This window comes from Gekko japonicus, unplaced genomic scaffold (assembly GCF_001447785.1).
Source record: "Gekko japonicus isolate JY-2015 unplaced genomic scaffold, Gekko_japonicus_V1.1 scaffold6852, whole genome shotgun sequence".
NCBI lineage: Eukaryota > Metazoa > Chordata > Lepidosauria > Squamata > Gekkonidae > Gekko > Gekko japonicus.
This window is the reverse complement of record NW_015168873.1, coordinates 2,941-23,076: the sequence shown is the minus strand read 5'-3', so window position 1 is coordinate 23,076 and position 20,136 is coordinate 2,941. Positions and strand designations below refer to the sequence as shown.

The 20,136-nt window shown below is 48.4% G+C and overlaps 1 protein-coding gene across 1 annotated transcript; it reads right to left on the bottom strand.

Annotated features, from left to right (window-relative positions):
• Window positions 1-282: 282 nt before the first annotated feature.
• Window positions 283-14,828, bottom strand: LOC107114322 (zinc finger CCCH domain-containing protein 18-like; the record flags this gene model as incomplete). The annotated part of the gene is made up of 4 exons (XM_015415768.1): window positions 14,214-14,828; window positions 7,622-7,706; window positions 3,440-3,594; window positions 283-369 (listed from the first exon to the last, which is right to left on the bottom strand). Coding segments are annotated over exons 1-4 (936 nt in total), but the record flags the coding sequence as incomplete, so codon positions are not given.
• Window positions 14,829-20,136: the final 5,308 nt, after the last annotated feature.

The following is a 20,136-nucleotide window of genomic DNA, read 5'->3' as shown; positions in this document are numbered from 1 at the left end:
TTTGAAGCCGTCCATGCTTGTAGCCGGTAGGTTAAGCCTCAGGGATTGTGACTGACTCAAAGTCACCCAGCAGGTTTTTAAAGATAGAACAGGGACTGGACAGAGGGGCTGCCACTGAGAGGAAAACCTAGCCAGCGGCTTCCCAAGCTGGTTCTGAAACAGGTGGAGGAGATGAAAACCCTTTAACAACTGCTGAGTCCATGGAAATCACACCTCCTGCTTTTGAGGGATTTACCCAAACTGCATTTTCTTTCCTCGTTTACCTCTGAACAGCCATTTTACCTCTTTTGCGTGGCGAAATCCCCTTTCCCAGGCACTTTCTGTCGGAGGGTCTGGCGGCGGCAATATTTCATCAACAGCTGGCCCTCCCTGTGAAAAGGAGGGAAAAAGGGATGACCCCAGCGCAAGACAGACATTTTGCTTCCCGCAAAAGCATCCCTCTACAAACGGGTAGCACCCAAGAAGTTCACCAGACATCCAGAGGGCTGTAAAGATCATGTTTTCATCTCTATTAGGCAAGAACACACCACCTCTGGTATTCATAATCTCAAGATTCAAAGTCTCCTAAGGTCAAGGGTGGGAAGTTTGTTCCTTTGTCAAGTCAGTCTGTCCTCTCCAGGAGAACCAGGGAAAGTTGTACAGTTATAGGTAAAGGTTCCCTTGCTCATCTCTATTTCAAACCCAAAGAGCCAGCGCTGTCCGAAGACGTTTCCGTGGTCCTGCGGCCGACATGACTAGATGCCAAGGCACACGGAACGCTGTTCCCTTCCCACCGAAGTGGTACCTATTTATCTACTTGCAATTTCTTGCTTTCGAACTGATAGGTTGGCAGGAGGTAGAACTAGAGATGGGAGCTCACTCCGTCATGTGACACCCGGGTCTCGAACTGCTGAACTACTGACCTTCCACAGCCTGCAGTTCAGCGTCTTAACCACTTGAGCCACCACAGCTCCTAGAGTTATAATTAGCACTAATTGTTCAGCATTTGGAAAAAACATTGAAAAGATACACTTAGAGGGCTCCAGAAGACTTCAAGTATGCGTCATTCAAAACTAGGCCCCCACCAGTGTTCCCTCTAAGCTGAGTTAGTGTGAGCTAGCTCGCAGTTTTTTCACCTCCGGCTCACACCTTTTTTCCTTGGCTCAGGAAGGAGGACTGGCTCCAGAGCAAACGAATTTATGCAGTGGCCAAATCGCTCGCCCACAACTTTAATGCCAGTAGCTCACGAAGCAGAATTTTTGCTCACAAGATTCCACAGCTTAGAGGGAGCCTTGGCCCCCACAAACCTACTTGCCACCGGGAGGTATCCCTGGACACACAGCGGCCCTAAGTACCATGGTGGCGAAGAGGACTGTGGACAGCCCTGAAGGCTGCTCTTGCAAAGGCCTCAGCTGGAGGAAAGGGTGCCAGCAGCAGTCCCTGGGACTCTTCCTCCTCCTCCCTTGACTCTTCTGCGGGAGCCACGGGGACACTCTACCCATCACGTGCACCCCCCACACACACACCAGCAGCTTTCCAGTCCGCTGCCTTCCCTTCCACCCTCAAGTCCCACAGTGCCAAGACATGCCTCTTAAGACATATGCTTTGGGCCTGTCCATTTATTCAGTCCTCCTTGCGAGGAAGCAATTACTCAGAATATTCATTTCAGGATCCTGATGTACTTAAACGATTTGCCTGAATCCTGAAGACCAGCTGATGGTCGACAGACATGGACCCTCCTTGCCCTTAAAGTTGCTCAAAGACTTATATCACAACACTGGACAGATAAAATGCCCACCTCCAGTAATCCAGTGGATCGAGGACCTTACCAGTTTGTCAACATTTGGAAGTATACGACAGAGATGACAACTGCACATGGACGTATTTTTAGATTTTTGGAAACCTTTTACAGATGTGATCTGTAGACTGGCCAGCATTGTTGTTATGTTTTTTATTTCTGTCTATTTGGGACAACTGATTTTTTTTAAAGTCTCGTGGTAAACAGAGAAAGTGGCCTCGTTGGCAATGCAACTGGGATGCTATCTCCCAAGGCATTATGGGATATGGCCTACGACTGACCCTCTGGCCTAGTTCTCTGCTCTGTCAAAACTGAGGCTGCGGCTGCAGACCTGTCCACGAAGCACCCTGTGCTCCAACTCCCTGAGTGCTGAGCACCCCCAGCCTATCTGCTTGGCCAGCAAAGTGGACCAGCAGCCACCTCTGCATTCGTATCTGCTCCCGCGGCTCCGTGCCGTATGAGAATTCCTCCCTTCCTAGTCCTCTGAGACACCCAAAGGACTTGGGGGAGGAAATGGTTGCCGGCAACTATGAACAGCAGCTGACTATGTAGGCCAGACGAGATCTGTGGACCTCTGCTCCCAACTACTTAAGACATGCATACGCTGGGAGTCACATCGGCCTCCGTCCTGTTCCTGCAGTTAATGGAGACGCAGATTTCAGACTCATTTGTGATTGTTATTAAGGACATCTAGAGACCTCCATTAGGGGTCACCAAAGACCACCGCCCTCTACAAACGAGACTAAAGGACTTTTGCGTCAAGCCTGCATTTTCATAGCCTGCCCAGATGACAGGCCAGTCGAATTTCTGCAGAAGGAGAACATTTCCTTGACCAAGAAACTGCCTTTTCTCTATACAAGCAGGCTCAGGCATGTATTCCATGTCACCTGCTATCTGGGCAAAAGTCTGCATTGCAGGAATCTCAATACAAAAAGCAATAGCAATACTACTTATGCAAAATAATCTGACAACAGGATTTGCGTTTCCAAGCATGCAACAGTCATATGGCCTGGAACATGGGCTGTGGAGTTTCTTTCCTGGGAAACAGACTTAAATGCGCAAAGAAGAACTAGCCCCCTCCTGTCCATGGTGGAACCTTGTAGCCTGCTTGCCACCGCAGAACAGTTAAAGCCAGAGATGGGAGACCAGGAAGTGTGAAGAGGGGGGTCTCTGTCCCTTCCTGCTGGCTGTGTTTCCATCATGCGGCAGAGAAGGAGCTGAGATTAAATGGCAGTGCATAGGTTTCCTCTCAATGCCAACACGGGGAGCCACGCTACGCACACGGCTACGTGATCTCAGGCGAAAGGGCTAGGAAAGCCCCTCTGCCAAGGAAGATTTATTTAGGGCATCTCCATTCAGGGCTGTCCTTTCGTGACTGCAAACATTGCTGGCTGATTGGTTCCTTGCAGCCCGGGTTTTCTGGCAGGATTCCCCAGGGACAGAGCGCACGGGGGACCCAAAGACCCCAGGTCCTCGTCTCCTCCTCCGGCTCCTGGGATCACCTGCAGGCCAACACAAGACAAGAGGCAGGACCCGACCGCGCCCACTCGATGCTCCTCACTTGCCTGGTGTTCCTACAGATTCCAAAGTAATGCACCCTGCTCAATGACTCAGCATCCAGAATGAGAAGAAGATTTCGGTTTTAAAGTAATGCTTCCATACCCAAGGATTGGCTGGCATCAGTGGGTGAGGGCCAGGCCCGATGGGTGGGGCGCCGTTGGGCGAGAAAGGGTCTGGCTTAGAGATCAAGGAGTAGTTCCCTTTGTCATTCACGCCAGGATGAATAAACCTGCAGTTCATGCCCCAAGTACAGTGACCTATGGGGGGAAGGGAAGCACAGAAAGGTTAATTAATTAATTATTGTACGGCAATGTGTATGGTACAGCCAGAAGATCCTAGGATTGTCTGGCAGGCAGAAGCTCTAGCTCTTTTGTGGCGGATAGGCTTATGGTGGCCTGACAGAGCTCTGAGAGAACGGTGACTGACCCAAGGTCACCCAGCAGGCTCAGAGTGGAGGAATGGGGAATCGAACCGGGTTCTCCAGATTAGAGTCCACTGCTCTTAAAGGTTCTGAATTTTTTTTTTTGCACAGAACAGTCAAAAAGAGAATGGAGTACATGGAAGAGAGTGCAGCCTTTCCAGAAGAGATCAGACAATCTCCCCTTCTACCAGACCACCAAAAGCGATGATCTACAGAAGCTAAGCTGTGCGAACCAAGGCAGGTTTGAACGCTGGACTTTCCACTGCAGCTGGGGACTACAGCCACCTGCTGCACCTCAATTATGGTGTCCCAAGCCTCATACCCTAATCGCTGCACCGATGTTGCCGTGGAAGAGCCTCAAAACCTGGCAGTTTTAAGACCCCGGCCAATAACAAGGGGCTCAAAGGCCTGGCCTGTGAAAGTGGGGGTGGTGGTGGTCATGGCTCAGTGGTAGAGCATCTGCTTGGGGTGCAGAAGGTCTCAGGTTAAATCCCTGGCAGCATCTCCAGTTGAAAGGATCGGGTGGTAGGCGAGGTGAAAGACCTCAGCCTGAAACCCTGGAAAGCCACTGCCAGTCTTGAGTTGACGGGACTGACGTTGATGGACGGATTCAGTACAAGGCAGCGTCTCCTGCAGCTCTCAAGGGCGAGCCTAGATCTCATGGGCTAGGTACAGGTGGGGAGATTTCAGCTGAACGCTAGAAGAAACTTCCTCACGGTAAGAGCAGTTTGCCAGTGGAAGCGGTTACCGCAGGGGGAAGGGGAGCACTCTTCTTCGGCTGAGGTCTTCAGACAGAAGTCGGACGGCCTTCTGTCTAAGATGCTCTAGCTCCGGATCCCCACACTGTACCTACGAGGCTCCTTCTAATTCTACGACTCCAACTCTAATGAAAGAGAACTGCAGTGCTTGGACTCTTCTTCGGCTGAGGTCTTCAGACAGAAGTCGGACGGCCTTCTGTCTAAGATGCTCTAGCTCCGGATCCCCACACTGTACCTACGAGGCTCCTTCTAATTCTACGACTCCAACTCTAATGAAAGAGAACTTCAGTGCTTGGAGGCAGCGAGCCACTGAATATGAGATGCTGGAGCGGGGGGGGGGGGGGGGCAAATGCCTTGCTCTGACTCAGTCTTGAACACCATCAACAGGTGCTCTCCCCGACAGCATCTGGCTTGGCCTTGAAAGAGGGGAAACAACCCTGGGCTAGTCCACCTGTGCTTGGAGGCCACAACCCTCCAGAGGCCAGGCAGCACAATGGAAGTCTCAACAACAAACAGTACAGCACACAGCAAAAAATAGCAAGGGACAACAAGAAACAACTGTGAGCTGAATTACCCGCAAAAGTAAATCCAAAAGGAGATGTCAACAAAGTGAAATGCACATGTAATCAGAAATATAATCCATCATTGGAAAATACAGAAGTTCACAGGATCCATAGAAGGAAAAAAACAAAGTCCAGAGTAGATATCCAACACTTTTCCTAGGTAGTATGCAGTGTTTCAGTGTTTCAGGAGTACTGAAGGATGATAGGGAAATGGCTGAGAAGCTAAATGCTTCTCAGCCATTGCTTTTTGCCTCCGTCTTCACTGTGGAAGATGAGAGGTGCTTGCCCACTCCAGAGCCGCTGAGTTCGGGAGGGGTGTTGAAAGACCTGAGTCAGATTGAGGTGACGAGAGAGGAGGTCCTAAAACTGATAGACAACTTAAAAACTGAAAAATCACCAGGCCCAGATGGCATACATCCGAGAGTTCTGAAAGAACTCAAATGTGAACTTGTAGATCTCCTGACAAAGATATGTAATCTTTCCTTAAAATCTGCCTCCATTCCTGAGGATTGGAAGGTAGCTAATGTCACTCCCATCTTTAAAAAGGGTTCCAGAGGAGATCCGGGAAATTACAGGCCAGTCAGTCTGACGTCGATACCGGGTAAATTGGTGGAAACCATTATTAAGGAAAGAATTAGTAGGCACATAGATGAACAAAACCTATTGAGGCAGACTCAACATGGGTTCTGTAAGGGAAGATCTTGTCTCACTAACCTGTTAATGTTCTTTGAGGGGGTGAACAAACATGTGGACAAGGGGGATCCAATAGATATTATTTACCTTGACTTCCAGAAAGCTTTTGATAAAGTTCCTCATCAAAGGCTCCTAAGTAAGCTCAAAAATCATGGGATAGAAGGACAAGTCCTTTTATGGATCAAAAACTGGCTAGTTCATAGAAAACAGAGAGTGAGTGTAGGTGGGCAATTTTCTCAGTGGAGGGTGGTAAGCAGTGGGGTACCGCAGGGATCAGTACTTGGTCCACTGCTTTTTAACTTGTTCATTAATGATTTGGAGTTGGGAGTAAGCAGTGAAGTGGCTAAATTTGCGGATGATACGAAGTTGTTCAGGGTGGTGAAAACCAGTGAGGATTGTGAGGCACTCCAAAGGGATCTGTCAAAGTTGGGCGAGTGGGCGTCAACATGGCAAATGGGGTTCAATGTGGCCAAGTGCAAGGTGATGCACATTGGAGCCAAAAATCCTAACTATAAATACACGTTGATGGGGTCTGAACTGGCAGAGACTGATCAAGAGAGAGATCTTGGAGTTGTAGTGGATAACTCACTGAAAATGTCGAGACAGTGTGTGACTGCAATAAAGAAGGCCAATGCTATGCTGGGGATTATTAGGAAGGGTATTGTAAACAGATCAGCCAATATCATAATGCCGCTATATAAATCAATGGTGCGACCTCATCTGGAATACTGTGTGCAATTCTGGTCACCACACCTTAAAAAGGATATTATAGCTTTGGAAAAAGTGCAGAAAAGAGCAACTCGAATGATAAAAGGGTTGGAACACTTTCCCTATGAGGAACGGTTAAGGCGCTTAGGGCTCTTTAGCTTGGAGAAACGATGACTGAGGGGTGACATGATTGAGGTTTATAAGATTATGCATGGGATAGAGCAGGTAGAGAAAGAGGTACTTTTCTCCCTTTCTCACAATACAAGAACTCGTGGGCACTCCATGAAATTGCTGAGCGGTCGGGTTAGAACGGATAAAAGGAAGTACTTCTTCACCCAAAGAGTGATTAACACTTGGAATTCACTGCCACAGGAAGTGGTGGCAGCTACAAGCATGGACGGCTTCAAAAGGGAATTAGATAAGCATATGGAGCAGAGGTCCATCAGTGGCTATTAGCCACAAGGTATAGATAGGGACTCTGGGGCAAGTTATGCTCTGTCATCTTGGTGCTGGGGGTGGGGTCAACAGTGGGAGGGCTTCTAATGCCCTGGCCCCACTGCTGGACCTCCTGATGGCACTGGTATTTCTGGCCACTGTGTGACACAGAGTGTTGGACTGGATGGGCCTTTGGCCTGATCCAACATTGGCATCTCTTATGTTCTTATGTTCTGGTCCTTCCTCAGGAACAAAGAACAACATTAGGAAGTCTAATTCCAATTTCTTTACATACAATTCCTGTTTACATAGAAGCAACCTTGAGAGGTGCATATTAAAGCTTAGGAGACCTGGCCCATAAAGAAACTGAATAGTATTGTCCTGTAAAGAAATTGGAATGAGACTTCCTAATGTTGTTTTTTGTTCCTGAGGAAGGACCAGAAGTCTGAAACACTACCTAGGAAAAGTGTTGGATATCTACTCTGGACTTTGTTTTTTTTTCCTCCTATGGATCCTGTGAACCTCTGTATTTTCCAATGATGGATTATATGTATAGATTCATTTCTGATTACATGTGCATTTCACTTTGTTGAAGTCTCCTTTTGGATTTACTTTTGCGGTTAATTCAGCTCACAGCACAATGGAAGTCCCAACAGCTTCATTTGACTGTCCAAGGGGAGGGGAATGTCCGTCGGATGGCTCCTACCTTTCACGAAGAACCGGCAGGTGGAACGTGGCCTCACTTTCCTGTCGCTGGGGTCCTTCACCTCTCCCTCCTCTAGATCGTCATCCTAGAAGACACAGAGGTATGGGAAACACAGATGTTGGTAAGAAAGCAAAGTTTCCCGTGCCCCAAAATGAACGATTTGTCACAGTTTTTCATTCACACCGACTTGAGTCCAAGAGTTCGCCTTCTGATATGGACAAACAGACCCAGCTGGGGGCCACAAGACGGCAACAAGGCTCTCCAAATGGCTGTCCTGACCCACTGCCATTTTGGTCCTACCCCCTTCTCTGCTACTTGGTGGTGAGTGCGAATCCTTAAGATCCAAGAGACACCCTGGAAAACGTCCAGGCTTCAGGAGAGGTTCAAGCCTCTTCTGCCTTCTTCTATCTCTTCTTCTTTTGCAGAAGGACTGGCTTCCTTAAGATTCTTTTTAGCACACCTCTACACCATGCTGAAAAGCTTACTTTTTTGGGGGGGTATTTTTCATATGTGCACGTGAGTGTGTGTGCACCTGGAAATCATGGCGACCTCTGACGACTGACCCCTACAGGGGGCCTGGAGGATATTCAGGGAGGGTGGAATAAAGCCTGCCCCCGCCTCCCAGCTGCTGGTATTCGAAGGAGGTCTCCCCTCCAAGTACTTGCCAGAGTCGACCCTACTTAGCTTCCAAGATCTGACGAGATAGGGCTGGCCTGGGCTTTCCAGGTCAGGGCGTTTCCTTGAGATTCTTAATGCTTAAAGTTCAAGAGACACCTTGGAAACTTTTCTTGGAGCTGGGACTTTTTCCAAGTTGTCTCTTGAATCGTAAAGACTAAGTATCTTAACCCACATCCTTTGCTTGCCCACACAACCCTGCCTCCGATCAGGTTCCCACCCGATTCCACCTCTTGCATCAGCCCCCAAATATTTTCAGGCTCTTCAAAATCTCTAGAGCCACTTCCGAGGAGAGCACAGCAAACAGAAAGCATTAAGGAAAAAATGCACTTATACTTTCAGGTCTGCACCAAACGAATACGTTTACTCGGAAGGGCGTTTTGACTCTCCATCAAACACTTTTCCGAGCAGAAAGGAAGGTGCGTGATTTCCTGCTGCCTTTCTCCCATTCACAGATCTTCAGGAGGCTGGCTGGGCAGGGCAGCCACTGTTCTGCCTTATTAAGCTTAAAGGTAATCTGCGTTGGGAGCGGTTCTGAAGAGAGGCGGCTAAAGTCATTTCACTCTTCATTGCTACAAAATCCACCTCTCCTTTTTATCTCTCTTCGGGGAAGCGCAGACAGTGCGGATGCACAAGGTACTACTGTACTGTAAACTTGCAGTCTGAAGTTCCGTAGACATGTGGCTGGGGGTGGGGAGTGGGGGAAGCGAGACATTTTTACAAATCGCCTTCTCAATTAACAGCTCGGAAAGATCAGACGGCAAAGCCGAACTGAATGATGTTATTTTACAGAATGGACGAACCAAAGTTCAGCGGCAGGCCACACATTTAGCATGCAGAAGGCTCCAGGCTCAATCCCCCCCCCGGCATCTCTTTTTAAGGTAGGGGCTGCAGCTCGCTAGAGGAACACCTGCTCTGTGTGCAGGAGGCCCCGATCCCCCACAGAGGCAGGCCCTTTGAGCTGCTGCCGGTCCAAGTACAGAGCTGTGGGCCTTGTAGCCCAATGGCCCAATTCTCCGTAAGGCAGCTTCAGAATTCATGAAGCTGCCTTCTACTGAATCAGACCATCGGTCCACCAAGGTCAGTACTGCCTACTCAGACTGGCAGGAGCGCTCCAAGGTCTCAGGGAGAGGTCTTCCACATCATCTACTAACGGGAGATGCCAGGGATTGAATCTGGGACCTTCTGCTTACCAAGAAGAGGCTCTGCCACTAAGCCATGGCCCCGCCTTGTGTTGGTTTGGGCAGCATAAGAAAGCAGGAATCAAGGTCTGTTCTTACAACCCTCCAACCAAGAGCCAGGGTGGTGTAGCGATTCACAGTGGAGGACTCTAACCTGGAGAACCGGGTTTGATTCCCCGCTCCTGTACGTGCAGCCAGCTGGGTGACCTTGGGTCAGTCACTGTTCCATCAGAGCTGTTCTCTCAGATCTCTCTCAGCCCCACCTACCTCACAGGGAGAGGAAGGGAAGGAAACTGCAAACCCTTCTGAGACTCCGAGCGAGGGGTGAGGTATAAATCAAACTCTTCTTCTCCCCCCTCCATTCATCCTCTTATGCCTGGACCGCCCCCTAATAACCTGCATGATACCATCTTCTCTCAAATCATTCCTTCAGGACAACTTTATTCTGGAAGCCTCTGCCACAGCCTGCTTTCACTACCAAAAATAAGGCTAAGCATATGCTGCAGGAACAAATCCAGTTTCCTTGCCTCGCTCATTCATGCCTCCACCTTCTGTCTGCTGTCTCCCTTTAGGCAAATTTCAGGTCATAAGCTCTTTGGGGCAGGCACCTGTCTCCTTGCATTCCGTAAAGTGCCAGGCACACGAGTGGCATGGATTTCATGCTAGTTTCATTGGCCTCCTTCTCCTGAGCTCAGGTTCCAAGGCAGGGCCGACCAACATGACCACCCCTCTCCCAGTTTGGCATACAGAAGGCAGGCTTCCAAGGACTGGACCAAACAGATCACTGGAAGCACTACAGACTTGTCAAACAACCCATCGTTGTGAGACCTTCCTCCAGAGATGGATACGACTATAATTTGGCACTGGATACTCAGCCTGGTCTTGCGGCTTCTACAGCTCAAACCTCCAAAAACTCTCTTTGCTCACAGCAGCATACATTCCTTCTGGTTCTCCCCCCAACCCACTCTCTCATTTCCTAGACAGCAGCTGCCCTTGCACATCACCATTATCCCACCAACAGCTTCCCTCTCAGGCGCTGGAATACTTCTGAACATTCCATGACATCACAGCAACTCAGTAAATGGTCAGGGCGGACTGGCGGACAAGAGACAGCAGCAAATGGAAAGACACTGGAGACCACATCTTTGTTTACTCTGCAGAAGCAGCACTGCCAGCTTCTGCAGAAAGGCTCAGCCCACGGCCTGGAACTTCTGTATGCGTTCAAGGGGCAAGGAGAACAGTGGCGCTAACCGTTTCACACAGAACTGTCTGAACCGCACGGAGGGAGAAAAACATCCAAGGAAGATACGTCTAGAAGAGACGGCACAGATTTCCTGATGGCCGCTTAAGGCTGACAGCCACCTAGAGGGAAGCTCCGCACCACGTTGAACAGAGAACACATCAAGGAGCGGCAACGCTTAAAGGGATTAAGAAGCTCCCTGCAAACCGTTCCAGGAAAATATATGCCTCCGGTACGCTTTATTTAAAAAGCGGATTGACTGGGATCGCCGTCTGAGAGGAGGAGGTTTTAAAGCAAGTTATAATGCAAACATGCTCGGCTCATATAAACACAGGCGGCCTGCTCAACTGTGCGCTTCTGAGGACACAGACACGCACAGGAAGCAGGCTCCCAGCCACGATAAGTAGGCCAAAGGGAATCATCAAACCCAATTCCCTGGAGCTTGAGCGGGCCTCACTGGACTACAGGGAAGAAGAGAGGGAAGAGATTGGATTTATACCCCGCCCTTCACTACCCGAAGGAGTCTCAGAATGGCTTACAATCTCCTTCCCTTCCCCACAAGAGACACCCTGTGAGGCAGGTGGGGCTGAGAGAGCCCTTTCGAGAACTGCTCATGAGAGAACAGCTCTGAGAGAACTTGTGACTGACCCAAGGTCACACCAGCAGCTGCATGAGGAGGAGCGGGGAATCAAACCCCGTTCTCCAGTATCAGAGTCCATGCTCTTAACCACTACACCAAACTGCGGAGCTGCAAAAAGTGATCACAACGTATTGAGCTGTCTTATGCTGGACACCTCTCGCTCAGAATTGCCTGCTAGCAGACAGCCAATGTGGTGTGATGGTTACTGTGCCAGATTAGGATCTGGGAGATCAAGGTTCAAATCCCCACTCTGCCCTGGAAGCTCACTGGGTGACCTTGGGCCAATCCTTACACTCAGTCAGACCTACCTCACAGGGTTGTTGTGAGGATAAAACAGAAGAGAGGGGAAAAAACAAAGATGCTTGGGATCCCCCAGTGGGAAGAAAGGCCAGATATAAATGAAGTAAATAGATCTACGGAATGACTGACATGGCCTCTCCACAGTTCCAAGTAGAGAGAAGACCTCTCCTGGTCTTGCATTCCCCTCTAGCTGGGGAGGCCAGGGAGCCAGCCAGGAAACTTTTACAGGCACAGCCTTCATATGACCTATGCTATGTCACGCTCCACCAACACAGTTATGTCAGTCAGTTAAGTACCCAAAAGCCAGGAAAACCCATGTATTTCGTACAATCCCGCATTAAAAACAACACAATAAAGCCATAAAAAATAACGTAAGAATGATCAATTAAAAGAACAAATGAAGAAAGGTTGAAGAGGTCAGGGCTCTTTAGCTGGGAGAAATGATGACTGAGGGGTGACACGATAGAGGTTTACAAAATTATGCATGGGATAGAGAAGGCAGAGAAAGAAGTCCTTTTCTCCCTTTCTTACAATACAAGAATTTGTTGGCACTCAATGAAATTAATGAGTAGTAGGCTTTGAAAAGATAAAAGGACGTCCTTCTTCACCTAAAGAGTAATTAACATATGGAATTCACTGCCGCAGGAAGTGGTGGTGGCTACAAGCATAGACAGCTTCAAGAGGGGATTGGATAAGGTGCAGAGGTCCATCAGAGGCTATTAGCCACAAGGTACGGATGGAACACTCTGTCCAAGGCAGTGATGCTCTGTATTCTTGGTGTTTGGGGGGAAACAGTGGGAAGGCTTCTGGAGTTCTGGCCCCCACTGCTGGACCTCCTGAGGGCACCTGGGTTTTGGCCACTGTGTGACACAGAGTGTTGGACTGGATGGGCCTTTGTCCTGATCCAACACTGGCCTATGTTCTTAACAAGCCTTAAAAACAACCCAAGGGCACAAAACAACATCCAGAGGCCTAAAATGATATTCACAGAACAGGCTGGAAGCAGATTATAAAAACAGCCTTAAAAGAAGATGAGACACCTCAGTTACAAGTCTGGATAAAAAAAAGAAGAAAAGAAAAAGAGATTGGATTTATACCCAAAAGAGTCTCAGAGCAGTTTACAATCCCCACAATAGACACCCTGTGAGCAATGCTCCCTCTAAGCTGCGGTGTCTTGTGAGCAGAAATTCTACTTTGTGAGCTCCTGGCATTAAAGTTATGAGCAAGCGATTTGGCAGCTGCATCAATTAGTTTGTTTTGGAGCCATCCTTCCTGAGCTAAGACAAAAATGTGTGAACCGGAGGCTAAACAAACTGTGAGCTGGCTCACACTAACTCAGCTTAGAGGGAACACTGCCCGTGAGGCAGGTGGGAGAGAGCTCTTTCAAGAACTACTCATGAGAGAACAGCTCTGAAAGAACTTGTAACTAACCCAAAGTCACACCAGAAGCTGCATGTGAAGGAGTAGGGAATCAAACCCTGTTGTCCCAGATTAGAGTCCACACTCCTAACCACTGCACCTAACTGGCTGAAATGTTTTGGCCTGGCACCTAAAGGGAAGTTACGCTGGACACCAGGCAGGCTGCATGGGGGAGAGCACTTCAAAGTTCACAATATGAGAGGAGGTGGTTCGTCAAGTACCCCAGGCCCAAGCCATTTAGGGCCTTAAAGGTAAGAATCACCAGCGTGAATTGTGCCCAGAAACAGAAAGGCAGCCAGTCCAGATCTTACAGGATGGAGGTGATACAATCCCTGCACCCAACTCCTCACAACAGCCTGGCCACTGAATCTGGAACCATTTGTAGTTTCCCAAGGCAATCCCATGGAAGGCACATCACAGCAAAGCGTGGACTGTGTGCCCCCATCACTACTGGCTATGGCCAGGAACCTCCCACAACCAGGAGAAAATCCTTTTTATTAGCTGTGACCACCATTTTAATAATGATGATGATGTTTTAAATTTTAATGTTATTACATCAACTAATATATTTTGTATAAATGAAATGCTGTTACCTGCCCTGAGCCCGCTTCCGGGAAGGGCGGGCTATAAATGTGAAGAAATAAAAAAATCCAAGCAGTCGGAAGGGGCTTCCAAAGAGGTCAGACTGCGGAGAGGGTTAAAAGGGGAAGCAGGAAACTCGAGGAAAACTGGAAGCAACAGGAAATGGGGTGCAGACTGTTGATAAAGAGCAAAGAGTGAGAAAGAAATGGAGGAAGAGGGATGTGTGGGGAAGCCCACTTGCCACGGCTGCTTCGCTTATTAGGGGATGTGGGATCAAGAAAAGGACAGGAACACAACGTGCCTGCAAGGACTTTTTCCACACCCCTAAGATTATGCACAAGGTGACAAGACACCACCGTTTCTGAACTCGTCTAGTTAGATGCTTGATAATTTCACAGTCTTCCTGAACAAAGGTGCCTGGAGTGACCCTCACACCTCCAGGAGAGTTTAACTTGAGTCCTATGATTCCTCTTGACCAAAGCACACTAATGGAGACAACCCTGAAAAGGGACGTAACCTGCACTGGGTGGGGGTGGGGGAGAACCTGGGACTTACATCAATCTCGCCGTCATCAATTTCTCCGTCACCTTCCTCTTTCTTCTTCTCCTTGAGGGGCTCCTGCCTGTCCTTCTCATCGTCGCTCTTGGTGTCAGGTTTCTTCTCCTCGTCGGGGGCCTCATCTCCCTTTTCCTCCTCTTCCTCCTCCTCCCCCCCAGCCTTGTCGGTCTCGTCGTCAGCAGCAACGGTGCTTGGCTCCTCTGGAACCTCCTCGTCGTAGTCCAACTCGTGCTCATCCAGCTCGCGAGTGACGGAGGAGGCTTCGTCGCCAAGGTCGTTTGCGCTCTCTGCCTCCTTGAGGCTCAAAGAGCCCTTCAGCTCCCTGTTCGGTTCATTATTGTCAGAATCTGGAGACTTGGCTTCGCTTAAGCGGTCCTCTTCCTCGGAGCGATTCCCCTCCTCTTCCTCCTGGGCCAAAACTCTGGCCGCATCTTCCTCCTCGTCTCCCAAAGGGGCATCCTGTCCTTCCTCCCCGTCCTGCTCCGGCTCTGAGCCGCTCTCTTTCAGGATCTTGTCATCAGAGAGCTGCTGGTCTTCCTCCTCCTCCTCTTCCTCCTTCTCATCGGGAGAGCGGGGGGTTTGCTCTGGGCTTTCAGAAACATCCATGTGGGCCTGCTAGTTTCTGTAAGGGAGAGAGAGAGGGAGAGAGAGAAATATTTTATTTATTTAGTAAAACCTTTCTGTCTTGCCTTCTCCCTTGGGTCAAGGCGGCTTACAATAATAGTTACAATTATCCCCAGCTAAAACCAAAGATAAAATAGCCATTCAGGCATACTTTTTAACGGTATAGTTTCGGATATCTGAACATTCATTTTGCCCGTTTCCCTGGGTGAAGAACACACCTGCTGCACGTAACTGACACACACACCCTGAGACACAGGAAGCCATTTTGGAAGGCTGTTCTGTCTTAAAGCTGTGATCTAACAGGCACCCCCCCTCAATCTTGGGTGGTGGTGGGAAGTGCCGTCAAGTCAGAGCTGACTTGTCATGACCCCGTCAGGTTTAAAGGCAAGAGACGTTCAGAGGTGGTTTGTCATCGCCTGCCTCTGCGTAGCAACCCTGGACTTCCTTGGGGGTCTCCCAACCCTGCTTAGCTTCCAAGATCTGATGAGACTGGGCCATCCAGTCCTTAAGCTGCCTGCGTTTCCTAGGTATCTGGAAATACATACAAGACCTCCGCTCACAAGCCAAGACAAAAAGATGGAGCGGGTCTGACATTTTCTCACTGCACAGCAGGGTAAAAGTGGAAATCCATGCCGCTGGAAGTACCCAATCCGATAATGTCTGGCAGGGCATTGTTTAGACCACAGCCTTAAATCTGGTTGTCCTCTTCTCCCGGGAAGCAAAGGAAGATAATCTAATGCAGCATCCAGGGCTCCCCAGATGAACAACTAATCTAATTTCTTGTTCAGATTCAATGACTAGATTCTCAGGCTTCTCTAACATACAAGATTCCGTCCCTTTCGGGTGCAGAGCTGGGATTATGAGCACAGGGCCTGAAGATGGACAAGGGCAGCTCTGTACAACTTGCCTTTCCTTACTCCTCCTCTTGCCAGACACGGAATCTTCTTTCTCAGTTCTCATCTACCTGCCCTGCCACAGCATCACCATGGGCAAATACAGCAACAATTCAACAAAGGTTATTTTGAAAACCCAACCCACATTCATACTCAGAATCATAGAATCACAGAGTTGGAAGGGTCCATACAGGCCATCTAGCCCAACCCCCTGCCCAATGCAGGATCAGCCTAGAGCATCCCTGACAAGGGTTTGTCCAGCCGCTGCTTAAAGACTGCCAGTGGGGGGAGCGCATCACCTCCCTAGGCAGCTGATTCCCCTGTTGCACACCTCTTACGGTTAGAATGTTTTTTTCTAATATACAGCCCGTACCTTTCCACCCTTTATTTAAACACATTATTTTGCATCCCAGAAACTTACACCGAATGCAGAATGGGTGAAATCACGACACAAAGGTAATGCAGTTGTAAAAAATATTTCTCGGGTTTCTATCCCAAAGGCTCAGGGAAGATTATAGTACCCAGCTATTAAAAATTCCAGGGGGGGAAGACACATTAAGTCAGTTGCAGCAAAAACAACAGTATTTTGTTGCACCTGAAAGATCTGCTGTGGCAGAAATTTTCAAGGGCTAGCACCCGCCCTAACAAACATTCCGTGAGCATGGATGGAGACAACATCCATGAAGATCTCAACAGGAGGCCCAAGTACCAGCAGATTGGTCCCAAATTCTTTAGCTACATAACAGGAATCTCGGTGAAGTGATTAGCAATGCTACTTGAGCTACCTGGGCAGGAAAAGCCCTTACACATGGATGGCACACACCTGCGTAACCAAAACAAAAGTTGTGTGCCTGTGGTAGAGTGAGAAAGAGGTGGGGTGCCCAGGCTTTCCTAGAATGTGGCCTGTGGGCTGGAGCCACAGAATCCACCGGTAGATTCCAAACAGCAAGGCGGGGTAAGCAAAGCTGACTCAGAAGATACTAACATCCTAATTCCTAGGTCTAGGTAAAGGTCCCCCTGCTCGAAAGCCAGTCAAATCCGACTCTAGGGTTGCGGTGCTCATCTCCGTTTCAAAGCCGAAGAGCCAGCGCTGTCCGAAGACGGTCCCATGGTCATGTGGCCGGCATGACTAAACACCAAGGCGCACGGAACACTGTTCCCTTCCCACCGAAGTGGTACCTATTTATATACTTGCAATTTCTTGCTTTCGAACTGCTAGGTTGGCAGGAGCTGGAACAATTCCTAGGTCTACTTTTATCTAATTTTGTTTTTGGCAATAATAATGGACACACATGAAGCTGCCTTATACTGAATCAGACCATTGGTCCAGCAAGGCTGTCCAGGGTCTCAGGCATGTCTCCTACTACATAGAAGAAGAAGAGATTGGATTTATACCCCGCCCATCATTACCCAAAGGTGTCTCAGAGCGGCTTACAAACTCCTTTCCCTTCCCCTCCCCACAACAGACACCCTGTGAGGTGGGTGGGCCTGAGAGAGCTCTGACAGAGACTGCTCTTTTTCAAGGACAGCTGTGCCAGAATTATGGCTTGCCCAAGGTCATCCGGCAGCTGCCAGTGGAGGAGTGGGGAATCGAACCCGGTTCTCCCAGATTAGAGTCCGCCCACTTAACCACTACACCAAAGTGGCCCCCTTTGACTGGAGATGCCAGAGATTGAACCTGGAACCTTCTGCATGCCAAGCAGATGCTCTACCACTAAGCCACAAGCTCTTCCTGTATAATATAAAGCAGGCTCAGCTCAGAGAGAGAAAGCACTGTTCTAGATAAAACAGCAACCTGAGCTTGAATCTCCTGTTCCCAAACCCCACGGCCCTCACTCACCGGATCACTCATCCTGCTCCTTGTCTTAAGCTTAGGGTAGAATGAGGCCAAGCCAAAAAACAAAAAGAACATCCCAACCAAGTCCCACATCATTTATAAGGATTCACAGGCTCTTTAAGTATGTGTGGGGTATTTAACCTGGGTGTCCTAGCCAATTTTCAGAACATACAGTTCCTTCCTGCTCTTCTAAAACATTTCCCCCCTCAGGCTCCCGCTGAAGTGCTTGGCATAAACAGTTACACTGGGCAACTGAGAGGAAGCACCTTAGAAGAAGCCTGGCAAGTCCTTGGGGGGAGGAAAGTGTGTGTGTGGGGGGGGGGATTAGCAAAAGGAACCCATGGTTCTGCTTTGCTCCCTCCTCTTTATTGGGAACGGGACACTAAGACCGCCATCCACCTCCAATGGCAACAGCCAACTTGAAGGCAGAGGTTCTTCAGTTCCTGCCAGATTTTCAGTGAAACCCTGTGTATGTTTATTCCAAAGTAAGCCGCATCGGGTAAGTGTACATAGGATTGCAGTTACAAAAGTAGAATTTTCCCTGACCCTTCACAGCAGAGCTCACCCCCTTTGCCAGACTTCTCTTTGTACTGCCTAACACTTTAGCCTTTCTCCCCCCACCAGAAATAACCCTTCTAGAGATGGTCCAGGCCGTGTCAGACACGCCTAGCAGCAGGCCAATCTCCTATCTCTGCAAGGGCAGCAAAGATTAAAACAGATAAAGTGTGCAAAAGATGAAGAGTGACAAACACCACATCATAATTGCTACCACAGGGGAGACTGGGAAAAAGCCACCAACTCAAGAGAATGTCATAAACCTTGATGCATTTGGATTAGCAGCACAGAACAAAAACAGAACTGTGTATGTATTAACTGATTAATTGAAGCAGCACTTCAAAACACTCCAACGTCCCTTAGCAAGTACTATGCATCACATTCTGGGTAAAGTCTGAATTTCAGGCTCACGTAAATAACAACTGAAGTGACACTATGAGGAGCAGAGAGAGACAAGAGCTTTGCTAACCACCTCCTGTTAATTGCGGTCCAGGACAGTCAAGAGAGGCCTGGATGGGCTTCCCACAAATTGGCCATTTTAAAAGCACTTAAAGGCCAACGCTGAGATCAGAAACATCCATCACCAACAGTTTGCAATCCTGGCTATTATTTTCCGACTACTGTTTAACTGCTCAAGATATTATCACCTTCTGAGCACACACACACGACAGTGTGCTTCCAGTTTGAAACATCTGAAATTAAAGGTCAGAATTAACAAGCTTACAAAAAATGTACAAAGTATCTGATAAACAGGGCTGGGGTAATTGTTTCTTGGTCTGGCTGGCAGACAGCTAAAGTCAAACACTGATTCTGGAGGATGTGACTGAGAGGTCCTCCCCAGATTAATTCCCGAGCAGGAAAAGTTAACACTTGTAGCACACTTCATCAGCAGTTAAAAGCAGGTTTTCTCTTAACTACTTTAACTCCCAGCATGGTGAACTTCAAGTGTCCTTTACGTCATTCTAAATTAAGTTTTCCTCACCTGGTTACCTGCAGGCAATTCTTCTACAAGCAAACAGAAAACTAGCGACAACAAGGCCAGAAGACAAAAAAAAGCAGAGAATACTTTACCTCAGAGAAGCTAACTAAACTATCTTTGAACTGTTTTAACTGGCTCGATAGAGAATCACAAAATAGCAATCCTAGAGGTTTCTTTTTACTCCACAAAAGCCTAACCCGCAATGCCAGTTCTAAAAGCCAAGTGATCTAGGAACAGGGCAGGGTGTGTGTGTATTCAAATTACTAGCTTCAGTTTTTAACAAACAGCCTTGACATGGTCAAATACTATTTCAGCATCCTGGTTGCCAGCATCAAACTTCCAGATACTTTCCAGCCTTGTTCATGAACAAAGAAATGGGAATCAAGATTATAAGACTAATCAAATGATTAGGAATACTACGGTTGTTTCAGAGGAAGAGCATTTACAGTATACTTGGAAAAGGGCCTCTCAGAATGACTGAGACACTGTGACTACAATTGAGCATACAGAAGGCTCACTTGTCAGGTCTACTCAACAGAGCCTGTCCAAGGTACTGACCATGAAAGAATGTGCAGGAAAAATGAACAACATGGCTTTCATGTTTGATGCAACTCACTGACTTGACTGATTTGGACTTATCCTGGGTGGTGGATGGCAGAGCACTTCACGGAGGATAAACTTCACACGTGCTGTGTTGTTGCCCAGTTCTGTTGGTAAATGTGGGCAGATCGATCTTGTCACCAGGAACGCTTTCCCAGCTTTTCAATATCTACTAGACAATTTCAGGCTTTGCTGGTAATTCTGAGGGCTCTCCTTCAGTGTTACTTTAGCCATGTGGGAACTACTTTTCCCCAGTGAGCCTACAGATAACAGTTCCAAAGGAAAAAAAAAACCCATGCAACCAGTCTCCACCCACACAGCTAGGTCACTTACATGTTCCCCAGCCATTCTATGCCCTGACCTGGATAGCCCAGACTAGCTCGATCTTGTCAGATCTCAGAACCTAAGCAGGGTCAGCCCTGGTCATTATTT